This window comes from Haliaeetus leucocephalus, unplaced genomic scaffold (assembly GCF_000737465.1).
Source record: "Haliaeetus leucocephalus isolate CR32 unplaced genomic scaffold, Haliaeetus_leucocephalus-4.0 Scaffold932, whole genome shotgun sequence".
Lineage (NCBI taxonomy): Eukaryota > Metazoa > Chordata > Aves > Accipitriformes > Accipitridae > Haliaeetus > Haliaeetus leucocephalus.
In genome coordinates, this window is record NW_010973368.1 from 4351469 (window position 1) to 4364791 (window position 13323).

Sequence of the window (13323 nt, forward strand, 5' to 3'; positions counted from 1 at the left end):
GCCACCCCGTTGCCTCTCTGCTCCCAGCACTGTCTGTCTTGTGCCCACAATGACCAAAGTGTAGCTCTTCAATTCTGGGCTCTACAAAGTAGATCTAGATCTCTCTGGCTCTCTAGCATGATGGATAGAGAAATTTCAGCCATTTGGCAGGTCTCTTTTAAAACCTCAGTATACCTTGTCAGTTTTGGGGAGAATATACCCTTGCCATTCACGCTCTAGCCACCCATGGCCTTTCTGTTCTACAGCAATTTGTTTGTCTTCAAGAGGTAGATGTAATTTCAGGTGACACATGGCTTGTGTAAGTGGGCTCAGAGGTTTGATTTTGGGCATTGGCTGGTTAAACATGACCTCACAGCGTTGTCCTCCACACCTCTGCTGCCTCTCTGAATTCACAATCCTGTGTGTCACCTTGCAGAACGGCACTGTGATGAGGACAGTGATGTCCGTCCTTCTCTGTGTGTCAGTGTGGTGAGTTGACCTTGGCTGGCCACCAAGTGCCCACCAAGTTGCTCTCTCACTCCCCCTCCTCAGGAGGACAGGGAGAGAAAATATGATGAAAAAGCTTGCGGGTCAAGATAACAACAGGGAGATCACTCAGCAATTACTGTCAAGGGCAGAACTCGACTTGGGGAAAATGAGTTTAATTTATTGCAAGTTAATGAGAGAGTAGGATATTGAGAAATAAAAACAAAAGTAAAAACACCTTCCTCCCACTTCTGCTTCTTCCCAGACTCAACTCAGTCATGACATTCACCTCCTCCCCCCTGAGCAGTGTAGGCAGATAGGGACTGGGGGTTTGTGGTTGGTTCATAACACTTTGTCTCTGCTGCTCTTTCCTCCTCATTCTGTTCTCCTGCTCCAGCATGAGGTCCCTCCCACGGGATGCAGTCCTTCATGAACTTCTCCAATGTGAGTCCTTCCCATAGCCTGTAGTTCTTCAAGAATAGCTCCAGCGTGGTTGCTTTCTACAGGTGTCATGGTTTAGGTTTAACCCCAGCCAGCAACTAAGCATTACGCAGCTGCTCACTCACTCACACACCCTGCAGTGGGATGGTGGAGAGAATCAGGAAAAAAGTAAAACTTGTGGGCTGAAATAAAGACAGTTTAATAGGACAAAAAGGAATAAAATAATAATAACAATAATAATAATTAAAAAATGACAATAATAATAATAATAATAATAAAAGAATTGGAATATACAAAACAAGTGATGCACAATGGAATTGCTCACCACTTGCCAACCGACGCCCAGTTAGTTCCTGAGCAGCGATCTGCCCCCCACCCCAGCCAGCTCCCCACAGTTTATATAGTAGGCATGATGTCCCATGGTATGGAATACCCCTTGGGTCAGCTGCCCTGGCTGTGTCCCCTCCCAATTTGTGCCCCTCCAGCCTTCTTGCTGGCTGGGCATGAGAAGCTGAAAAATACTTGACTTAGTATAAACACTACTTAGCAACAACAAAAAACATCAGTGTGTTATCAACATTATTCTCATACTAAATCCAAAACATAACACTATACCAGCTACTAGAAAGAAAATTAACTCCATCCCAGCCGAAACCAGGACAAAACGGTACAGTCCTTCAGGAACAAACTGCTCCAGTGTGGGTCCCCCACAGGCCACAGTTCCTGCCAGAAAACCTGCTGCTGCATGGACTCCTCTCCCCAGGCCACAGCTCCTACCAGGAGCTTGCTCTGGCATGGGCTTTCCACAAGCTGCAGATTACTTCAGGGCATGTCCACCTGCTCCTGTGTGGGGTCCTCCATGGGCTGCAGGGTGGATATCTGCACTACTGTGGTCTTCCATGGGCTGCAGGGGGACAACTTGCTTCACCATGGTCTTCACCACAGGCTGCAGGGGAATCTCTGCTCCGGTGCCTGGAGCACCTCCTCCCCCTCCTTCTTCTGTGACCTCAGTATCTGCAGGGCTGTTTCTCTTGCATTTTCTCACTCCTCTTTCACAGCTGCTGCACAGTGTTTTTTACCCTTTCTTGAATATGTTATCAGAGAGGCATCACCAGCATCACTGATGGGCTTAGCTTTGGCCAGTGGTGGGTCCATTTTGGAGCCATCTGGAGCTAGCTCTGTCTGACATGGGGGCAGTGTCTGGTGTCTACTCACAGAAGCCATCCCTGCAGCCCTCCACTACAAAAACCTTGCCACGTAAACCCAGGACAGTCAGTTCATGAAAGGGAGATGTTCTGAGATCATGGGAAGAGGGATGGAGATAATAGGTGAGGTACAATGGAACATCAAGGCCTCTTATTACAGAGCTCATCTTTGGGTGGAAATGACAGACAGGCAAGCAGAGGAGAGTCAATACTGGACATACCAAACTATACCATATCAAACGGAGCAGACTGGCTTTTGTCTGGGCATTTGGTCCTTTACTGTTGTGGAAGCCCTGCAGAATTTTTTCTTCAATGGATTCCCACTTGTATTGTTTCTAAAGCTGTGTTGTTCCCTGTTCTGTGCTGGCACATCTGCAGAGACCCAGATGGAGCACAGACAGTTCTGAAAAGGAAGTAAAGCCAGATCACTAATGCTTTAATGAAGTGCATGCGCGTGCACTCATGTGTCACATCAGAGAGTGACAAACCAAATAGCAAAGAAAATAACTGCCTAAAAAAATCCCATCTAGGCATTGAGATGTCACCCATTATTCCACCAGTCTTTGAGTCTTGTTTTCCTTCTTAATAGGAATAATGTGTATTATGTTGCTGAAGATTGGTTGTCTCCTGCTCCTTGCCAGTGCTGAGACTTGTCTCCTCAGAGTCCTGCTCATGACTGAGGCCTAAGTGCAACTTTCTGAGACGTGTGTGTGGCTTCTGCCCAGTTTCTTGCAGATGTCGCTGGTTGGCTGCCAAGAAAGAGGGCAAAGACTGAAAGGGCCCTGGGGATGTGTCCTGTGGTAGACCAGGTATACCTTATTTCAGAAAGTAGAAGGTATTTCTGGAGTCCCCCAGATCTACATACATTTCTTCTGATAAAAGCAGGAGTGGGAATTCCCAGGATAGGAAACCTGCCCTGTACGAGGTGCTTTGCCCCACTCTGAATGTCTTTGAAGGCAAGTTGTCCTCTGGCCTAGCCTCCTGGCTCTCGGAAGTCACCCAGCAGCTATTTCTTGTGTGGTGAAGGTGAAGTCTACAAATGCAAGGAAGGAAGGCAGAGGAAGGTAGTCTTGATCTGGATGCAGAAAAGGGAGGCTCTTTAACAGCAAGAGAGAGGTTAGGCAATTATCCAAGAAAGGCATATGATTTATTTTATCTACATGACTCTGTCTTTTCCCATAAGTGTATCTGCTGTGGTGTAGTAATCCCAGGTACAACCATTCCTTTCCTAGGCTTTGATCCTAATGCATTTCCATAAGAAATGCTAGAGAACATGTTAAAATTCAACAGGACACCCAAATTCTTTGTTACAAATCCCCTAAGCTCTTGGACTCCTATCTGTCTAATCTGATGTAGTAATTGCTGGAAGGTGTGCATACTGACACTGCAGGGCTAGGTGGTGAAATATGAATGAGAAGTGAACAGAGGAGAGCCACAAAGTTTCTTCAGCTCATCTTCCTCTTAATTGTTCCCCTTTCCCTCCTGTCCCCAGTGTCTTTGGGAATACCCTGCCTCCCAGGAATTTGCAACAACCTGATAACCCTTGTGCTGCCTAAGTGCCTGCATCTCTGTGAGTGGTGGATGTGGTCCCCGCTTCAGAGATGGTGAGCCTGTAATCTCCAGATTTCAGAATTGGCTGTCTCTTAAATCCATGTTCCTCCTGTTCAAGACCCTGGCTGATTAGGGAGCCCTGTAGCCAGTAGAACTTTCCTACTGTTTACTCCTAACTCTGCTGTTTCCCTTACCAGCTGCAGCCAGTGGCTGATGTCGTAAATGTTTCCCAAGGAAACAAATCTGTCTATCACCCTGGGCAGGCCTGGCTCTGTGATGTTATAAATTGAGTACAGTCATCTAGTATCTAAACAAGGGATTCCAAGCACTGGCAATCTCAAACTACTTCCGCTTAGTAACTTTGCCTTCATCCTTCACTAAAATTCAAATAACTGAATCAACAGCAGAGCTCCTTTTCAGCAACATAACCAAATGGAGGGTGTTTCATTTCTGTTTTCAAGTGAAAGAATCTTTCAATGGAGCAAAGTGTTTCCAGCAACCTCTCCCTCCTGCTCCCATCTCTGCTTCCAGACCATGTGTTCTCAAGAAGATCTTTGATTTCAGTGAAAGCTCAGCTGACATCCCTGCAATATGCTCGGGTTCTTGCTTTGTGCTTCCTGGGAAGGATGAGGGCTCCTCCGGGGATTCTGGGTAATTGGGTTAGTGGCCAGCTCATGTCAGGAAATTAAAAGGCAGCCCCGATCAGGTTGCTGCTGCATGCGTTTTAATGGCTTTGTATTTATAGAGTATTCTGCCTCCAGCCGGTGCCAGAAATACCGCTATTGGAGGCATCCAAATGAAAAAAGAGAATGAAAAATGATTTTTCTTTCTCTAAAATACCCCTGTGTTTAAAAACAGACAGGCAACCCCCTGTCCTTTGAAACAGGATCTCCAGGTGCAGTGAGTGGCATTTTGATGTCTATATCATCCACACCCAACTACTTTCCAAGGCATGAAATGAGCATTTGCAATGCAGCTGGAGCTGGGCTGGGTGATGGTGTGACACAGAGCATGTGCTGCCTTTGGCAGTGTGGTGGTGATTCTCCAAAGAGGAGGCTTGCAGTGGATGGGCTGTCCACAAAGTGCACGTTGGGCTGATGGCACTTTGTATCTGTTTTCTGACTGTAAGACTGGTGCATCCAGGACCCTCTTCACACCTTCTGCCATATCCAGTGGATTATGAATCTGTTTAGTTTGGTTCCTCCCATTCATTCTGAATTATTAATCTGCCTAGGTTCTTGCCATACCTAACGAAATCTCCATTCTATCAAACATGAAGTCCAGGCTCAATCAATGTACATCTGTGTGGGTTCAGAGAGGCATCAACTCTACACAGGTTTATGACAAACACTTTGTGCATTCTGTCACCAGAAATTGTGCTTAGTGCTCTTATAACATGTATAGAAAAGAGGAAGGTGATGAAAGCTGCAACCATCCAGTGATGTTTAGACCCCAACCATTGTGCTACAAGCTCTTAGGCAGTTCTGACAAGATGTTAGGTAAGATCCTCTGAAGTGAGCAAGAGTGGGGTGGGACTGAATGTATGTCCCACTGCTCTACAGTAACTTAAGGCATGTGTATCAATATTTTCACAGCCTCTGGTAACCCATGTTCACCAGTGACTCAGCTCTGCCGAGATTCTCAATCCCTTCCCCTGACTCACCTTTGAAGACTGTGCCAGCCCTTGGGCTGCAGGGTATCCTGAGAGGGTCTTTACTCAGAATTGCCTGGCACAGCTGTTCTAATTTAAGAATTAAATAATAAGTGGACACTAGTTCTTAGCATTGGAAAAGCCACTGCTGAGGTGAGGACTTCAGGAGAGACTTCAAGGCTGCAAGGCCCAAGCAGAGGTGCTCTAAGAGGCTGGCCAAGGCAGCAGCACCCTGTGTTGGTGGGTCTAACTCCCTCACCTCTGTGCATCTCCGTCACAAGTGGGCCTCTCTCCCTGCAGTGGTGGGGGCCTCTCCATTGTGTCACATATCTAAAAATTTGGTTCTTGATCCATGCTTGTGCTGCTCTACCTGTTCCAAAAGGCTCATAGACTCTACCTAACTAGACTAAGACAGAAAATTGGGCTAGAGAAAGCATTGGTTTGACCCTGCAGGGGTTCCCTTGGTAGTCAATAGGGAGAAATATCTGTCATCACTCCTCCTCAGGTAAGTGTCTGGCCAGTGAGATAAAGATGTTAGGTAAGATCCTCTGAAGTGGAGGTGCCTGCTTCTCTCTGTTGCTGGTCAAGGGAGCCCAGACGTGCAGAAGGGAGCTATCAAAGCCTAAAGTAGGGTGAGTTAAACCACACTGAGGGCTGCAGGTTCCTCTAGGCAGCAAACACCCCTTTGGGGATTTAGCTCTGAGCACTACCACTTGAAAGGTCAGCGAGGCTGGGGCTTTGTCATCTTTTAGGTCCTCTTGTGAAAGGCATCCATGGTCTTCTCCTGGCAGGCATGTGCCTGCAACTGTTCCTTTCACACAGTGCCCCTCAGCCTGCTGTTATGCAAGCATTGCTGCCACGGGTAACATAGCCAATAGAGCTGCTGTCCTGCTTCAGGCTGTTTAGAGGGTTGGGAAGGGAGGCAAAGGAGAACACGTGCATGGACCACAAACACAGGGTGAGTGTGTGGATGTGGGGGCTATTACAGAGAGCTGAACAAGGTACTGAGGTATTCTTTATTCCCATCTGCCCTTGAAACCCTAGTTAATTCCTGACTTTCCAGGGTGATTGGGGGGCGAGGTGAGAGGGGCTCAGCATTTGAAGGAAGCTGTACATTTGAGAGACAGCAATGGCTAATGCTGCAGAGACGCCTCTGCAGAGCTGGCAGCCATGCAGCTGGCACTAGCAGAGGAGAAGGGTTGGTTTGCAAGCTGTGTGGGTTACACCAGATCCTGTATGCTTCGGACAATCACCTGGGACATGCTGCTTGTGTTTCTGTGTCTGAGGAGCAAGGATGCCTTGTGTCACTGCTCCAAGGCAAGTGACAGCCTCTGGTACCAGGTATCATCAGGCATCACAGAGCTAAACTGTGTCCAGGGACTCTTTAGCCAGACAGACAGCAAAGGAACTTTCCTGCCTCGCGCCCCAGGTTGGTTTCCCACCCTCCCATTGCAAGTGTCATTCCCAGGCTCGCTGACCTGCACCATGCTAGTGACTGGGTTTTTCTGACCATGCTGACCTGTGACCCTCAAGTTGCTTTCCTGTGTTTCAAACAGTTGGGTAATTGCACCAGTCATCTACCAAGAGATTTTCCAGGGGCTGGCCTCTTTTTGCAGCAGTATAAAACCTAATGGTATAAAGGAGTCTTTTCCCCTTCCCATGCTGGAATCTCAGAGTAACAAGAGAGCCTAGTCAGGTTGCAGCCTCTCCACTCTCATTAGATAGAGATGCCTTTCCCTATAGTCTATTTCTTTCCCCATCTTGGCAAGCCTAACTTTTATGGTCATCGCTGCTCTGTTTCCTTGATAGGCCTCCACCTGGCTCACTCATCCCATCGCCACATCCTGTTATCTCTCCTGAAGTTCAGAGCAAAAAGGGAGAGGGAAATTCTGTAGGAGACACCCTGGGCACAACCCTTCTCCCTTCCTTTCTTCTCTACTCTTAGCCTATGCCTTCCAGCTTCCTTGGGCAGTGCCAATCCATGTACTTTAGACTGCAGCTCCTGAGGACAGGGGCATCTCTGTTAGCTACAGAGCACCACCCAGCTCAGACCCTGGGAGAGCAAGCAGGTTGCATTGATGCAGAAATCGCAGCTCAAGGATTAGGTGGGCAGTGGGCACAGGACCCGGCTGGTGTATTGGGGAAGCTCAGCAAAAGCAGCCCTGTGAGCATTGCTCCCTGGCCAGCACTTGCCCTGTGTTCCCTTTGGTTGTGTCCTCCTTGGTCTAGACACATATTGTACCATGCAAACCCTGTATCTTGGCTCCTCCGTTAGCTCTTTTGGCAAGATAGATCTTTCTGTTCCTATCAATTCATGGGCATGTGATTGGACTCGATGGAAAGTGAGGTGAGGCTAGTAATTTGACACGACAGCTGATACTGGGCCTAGACTGCATTTCCCACTGGCCAGGGCTTAGCTTCACAGAGCTTTTAGGAGTATTTTTAGTCCCCAGAAAATAAAAGAGAAACTAAACCTGACTGTGTGCTGTCGCCTCTGCATACTTGGCTATTTTTACTTCCGACAGGCTTGGCCTGGGTCCAGCTTTAAAAAAAACTGGAATTATTTTACTTCCATTAAGAAAAAAAGCCCAAAGCCTGATGTTATCAAGTCAGCAAGGGGACATCTGATCCCAAAGTTGTCGGGCAGACGTCTCTCCGAGGGACATGTCAGAGAAATGCAGGGAGCTTGAACAGATCAGCAGATCAGCTCTCCCACTGCAGAGGCCTGGTGCTGGCACAGACCTCTTTGCAAGAGCGCTTGGAACACGAGTGGCACCCACAGGACGCTTAGAAAACTGACATCCCTACCCCAGGCAGGATGCTGAGCCGAAAAGTCCTGCCCAGCTCCTGGCCCTGCCCTCCTCCCTGCTAGGTCAGAGGGGGCTCAGGCAGGCTGGGGAGCCGAGAGCATGCTGCCAGTGAGCTGGGACACAATCCCTATGGTGGACACCGGGGTGAGCTCCACACCTAGGTCAGACGGAGTGCCAGGACTCTTACTCAGGATCCCTCAAAAGATAACAAGATTCAATGAACAGCAGTGCTTCCTTGCAACACAGGGGAGTGGGAGGAGAGGGGATGTTTCCAGCACAGATAGCCTTCATTTGTGAAGAAGCAGCTGCCAGAAAGGTAAGTTATCAAGGGGTGGTACCTCCCAAACTTTGCCCTATACTGTTGCATCTCACATGGTGTATGTAAACCCTCCCTTCTTTACTGCTCTAGCAGCCCCTCCTTGCTGATACTGTCAAGAAAAGGGGTCCAGGAATGCCTATGGTGGTGACAGTTTTGTAGGATGAGTGCCTTCTCTCCTGGGAACTGGCCAGTTGTGATCCATGTGAGAAATAGGTTTGTGCAGGAGCTGGAAGGCAACTGCTTTCTCTTGCTGCTGTCTTATTGTCAGAGTGGCACCAAATCCTATGTAAGGGTCTTCAGTACAGACCAGCTGCATCTTGTAAGTGGCTGCTGCACCTTGTAGTTAAAGCTCAGGTGGCTGCATGTTTGGTGTGAAATCCGCCCTTGGGATATCAGTGTATGTACCACTCACCCTTGCTCCAGCCCTCTCATCTCCCTTCTCCTTGCACTGTCTCACTTCCACTCATATCTCATTTTACATCTCCCTCCATTTCTTCTCTGCTCAGTGCTTTCCTTCATGCAGCTTCTCTGAGCTTACCCACTGCACCTCCCCACTCCATTTTAATGTCCTTTAGTGTCCCTTTCAGAGCTGCATTGTAACCAGCCTGCCTATCTTAAAATCAACCACTGAGGCAATGAAAGTATAACAGCAGGCATTAACAAGCCACCTGAATACCACAACTCAGTACCAGGTCCTGATATTTGGTCATGCCCTTTCCTTCCATCTAGATATGACCCATTAGGCTGTCAGATCTTTGGGGAAGGGATTTTGCCATGATGCTTGTGTCTGGAGTGTCACAGTCAGGGACTCGGGGTTGAAATGCTTTTGTTTGCTGTAGCACCTGCAGGTCACTGCACTCAGCAACTGGTGCTGGGATGTGCTATGTAGGGGTCAGCCTATTCACCAGCTCTGCGGCTGGAGCGATGACAACAGGATAGAATAGTGGCTCTGCAAATGCTGATTGAAAACATTTGCCTCAAGGAGTGTCGCACAGGATGGGGAACAAGAGGAGGACAAACACTTGTTCAAAATTAACGAGCCAAAGTCCTTGGGCAAACAGACCTCTATCTGCTCAGTGAGGGAAAGAGGGATGGAGGGTAAATCTCTCTGCGTCTCTCTTATCTTTTTTTAATGCACTTAAGTCCTTTGTGTCCTTATAATCTGATTGAGGGTCCCTAGCACAGCTGCAGCCCGTGCAGCCATCCGTCTGCCAAGCACTGGAGTATGGCATGCTTCTCCTTGGGAGAAGGAAACGAGCTCCGTCCCCCATTTCCTCCCTATCCCTCCTAGTGCCCCCTCTCTGCTGCTTATCAAACTGCATGGCAAAAGCATCCTGAGGGCTGTGTGTTGGTTTCTCCTGGGCTGAGAATGGCGTCTCCCTGCACCAATGACATTCTGCTCGCTGGCGTGAGGGAATGGACCCCACTATGACCCTTCTTCTGTGAGGGCCTTAGGGAGCTGTGATTCAGGCCTGAAGTCCTGCAGCCTGTTCTGGATTCCTCCATAATCTTTGAACAGTGTATTCCCGACCCTTTTAATTTTCACACCTGGTTACTTGGTTTACTGGCAGTTCCTGAAATTTGTGTCTCTCCCTCCTCTCCTGGCTTATAGGTAGGTGTCATGCATTCAGCAGAGTCTGGAATAGATGTCTTCTTTCTTAGGAAACCAGGGCACATTTATTGAAGGGGAAGAAATGATAGATGGAAAGGAAAATTTCCTACTTCATGCAGGACTTTATTAGTGCTGTTCCTCGTGGATCTCCCCAGATAATCTCGTTTGGGATTCCCTGGCTGCCCTTTCTGAAATCACTCTGTGGAACGTGTTGCGCTCCCAGGAAGGAGTCTTGCCCACAGGCTATCTGCTGCTGTGAATGGAGGTAAAAGAAGCAATGGGCAACATCTTCAGAAACAGTACCATGTAATGGAGGAGAAAGGTAGTACTTGTGCTTAGGGATGTCAATGAATTCTCCACACAGAGTCAGAAATAGAAAATGGGGCAGGGGAAGGAAATTACTCAGTGTGATCTGAGTTCACGTATTTGGCTTCGTGTCTTTCTCTTCATCTTCAGTGTCTGCCATCCTCCCATAGCAGCCACTTGCAGCAGCATTTCCTTTGCTCTGGAGAGCTCCAGGCCTGCTCATTCCTACTTCTCCTGCTCAATGGGAGCAGCAGGACTCTTAAAGGGAAGCAGCTATGTAGCATTAATAACATCATGCCTATGAGCCTCTGTCCCCACACACCATGGCTTACAGGTAATGCAACCTAGACCTCCATGTGGGTGTTGCTACTGCCAGAGAGATTTTGCTGTTAGACTGTATAACTGAGTGCTGTTGGCCTGGTTGGTGTTGGTTATTCTTGCTGTTGGGAGGCTGTTGGTACTGTCTGTCAGTCAAGCTGGTTTGGGTGCTGCAGCCGTAAAGAGTATCAGGATCTAGATGTTGTGGCAAGTAATGGTTTCATGTGGTGCAAGTGGGGCTGGTGTGGTGGCATTGAAACGCACAAGTGACAGACATGTGCCTCTTTCTAGGGCAGAATATTTGTCAGCAGACTGCAGGTTTTTTCAGGTGTACAAGTTGTTCAAAAAGCATCACTTCAAAATTGATTTGGAGTGTTTGCTTTTAGTTGTTTGTGTTTATGTAGTGGATTGATTGCAAAATATTAATGGCTTAATGTGATTAGTAAGTGTATCACATAATTGGTTCCTGTGATCAGACTAGATAAACTTATGTGTTTTTCTAAGGAAGTACTTGTATAGTGTAAATTCAATTTTTTATTCTGTTTGAATGCTCCTACATTTACCTTGAAAGATTTTTTTTTTTTGCAATAGCTGTTTCTCCCAGCAAGAATGAGTTACCCCAATTTCATAAGAACTGATTACCAGAGACCATATGGCTGGCCAGAAGTAACTGACAATTGGATAAATATCTATGCCTTTTTTCACGATTTGTTTTTAACACTGTATTTTGTACTAATACAGCAGTTCAGCTGCTGGTCCTGGTCTATTGATGCTGCTATGGCTTTTTGCACAGTGACAGTAACTGGTGCTTCCCAGTCACTGGGAGCTGTTTTCAATGTGCTATTTGCAGTTTGATTCACTGTATTTTGAAAGAGCTGCAACAAATTCTTCAGTGTCTCCCTACTTCAGCTTTATCATTGCTTTATTGTAGTAAAGGTTGTTTCTATTTATTTGAGTTCTACTTTTATTACAGTTGCCTTACTTGATCAAGGCTGAAACATCTTTGTTGAATTGATAGTTCATAATCTATTTGCTATATGTCACTTTTCTCAAATATAAACAGTGAGAGATCACAGAACATTTAACTTCTCATTTTTAAGAACAATCTAAAAGCTTATTTTTATAACTGCAGGTTTGATTGACATTTAAAGTCTTTCTTTTTAAAAGCAAGATCATCCAGAGGGCATTGAGGTCTGAAGCTTTTCATTTGCCCATCAGATTGATGGTGATTGAAGAGTTTGAATGGGTTAATTTCTGTCTTCATTAATGTTTTGAATAAAGTAAAGCTCACAGCAGCATGCTTAGAGCTGGAGGCAGTCTAGCTGGTATTATTGGGATTGCTGGGTTCAGCTGAGATCTCAAGTATTTGGGAGAGGGAAGCTCCCTGGAGTGTGGGGAACGTCTTACTTGGCAAATTTTAGCATCTGCTTGTCCAGGTTCCCCGTGGCACTAAGGAATCATGAGGATTTCTATTGTTTTACTTGCAGGTGTTCGTCTGGATCGAGTCCGTGGAGGCCGTCAGAAATACAAGAGGAGACTGGATTCTGAGAGTAGCACTTACCTGAGCTTACAGATCCCTCCCCCAGCTAAAAAGCCACGTACGTATTGGTCTTGAATTGTGGTCCTCTGAGCAACCACTAAGTTTCTTTTTATTGGTCTCCCAAAACATAAAATGGAACGGTTGTCACTTCTGATTCCCATATCAGTCACCCAAATCAGCACTAGGATTATTTTTCTTATGAACCTAGTGCAGGGGTAGATTAGGTATGCCTAAGGTACAGCCCAGGTGCTGTATTCATTGTACCTAGGGTTAAATACCAGACCTTTTGTAGGAGATTATGTGAATCCATTTAGTGATATTCTGATCTTTTCCTGTAACCAAGCTATGTTAACAAAACTGGTCCCATGCTGATTTCTCTCTTCCGTACTACCCATAGTTCTCTAAACTTTTCTACATCCCACCAGCTGATTATTTGTGCCTCTTCCTCCCCTTGTTGGACCTACCTGAGACAATGGCTGACAACCTTACAGTAACTTCCTGCTTTTGTCATCCCTGTACAGAGCTGGTTTGGCATAGGCAGATCACTACAGCTTGTGTAGCTGCAATAGTCTTCTGTTGTGACCAAAACCATTTCTGAGGTCCTATGGACTCTATAGTCGTGTCTCGTCCCAGCAAGGTCCTTCTAGAAATGGCTGTTATGACACCTTATGTCATGTGAGATACAACAACTTCTCCTTTGAAATGTGCAGTGACTAAGATCGTCTCCCACTTGCTGGTCGCTGAGCCAGAGAAGATTTATGCCATGCCTGATCCAACCATGCCAGAGAGTGACATCAAAGCCCTGACAACCCTCTGTGACCTGGCAGACAGGGAACTGGTGGTGATCATTGGCTGGGCAAAGCACATCCCAGGTAAACGGGGAATTACAAGGGTGTAAGCATGAACAGCAAAGGGAGCTATTATTTATCACTGTGCTTATCAGTTTTGTCTTCAACCAGGATTTTTACATATAGTGATGGGTGGAAATTACTGTCACAGAAAACTGCTTGTGGTGGGCTCTCATTGGTAACAAACTCCAATATAGCCTATGGTATAGGTGCAAAAATTGATGATGGGGGGTGTGTGTGTGTCCTGAAATTACGCA

The 13323-nt window shown here is 46.8% G+C and overlaps 1 protein-coding gene across 4 annotated transcripts in view; it reads left to right on the plus strand.

Annotated features, from left to right (window-relative positions):
- ESRRB (estrogen-related receptor beta) overlaps positions 1-13323 on the plus strand; it is a 101597-nt gene that overhangs the window by 75584 nt on the left and 12690 nt on the right. For 3 of the 4 annotated variants that reach the window (XM_010583741.1, XM_010583744.1, XM_010583743.1), the window contains 2 exons: positions 12166-12276; positions 12929-13090. In XM_010583741.1, the coding sequence (XP_010582043.1) occupies positions 12166-12276; positions 12929-13090 (273 nt within the window). Of the gene's footprint in view, positions 1-12165; positions 12277-12898; positions 13091-13323 lie in introns of all 4 variants that reach the window. The other variant, XM_010583742.1, reaches the window with a different exon arrangement.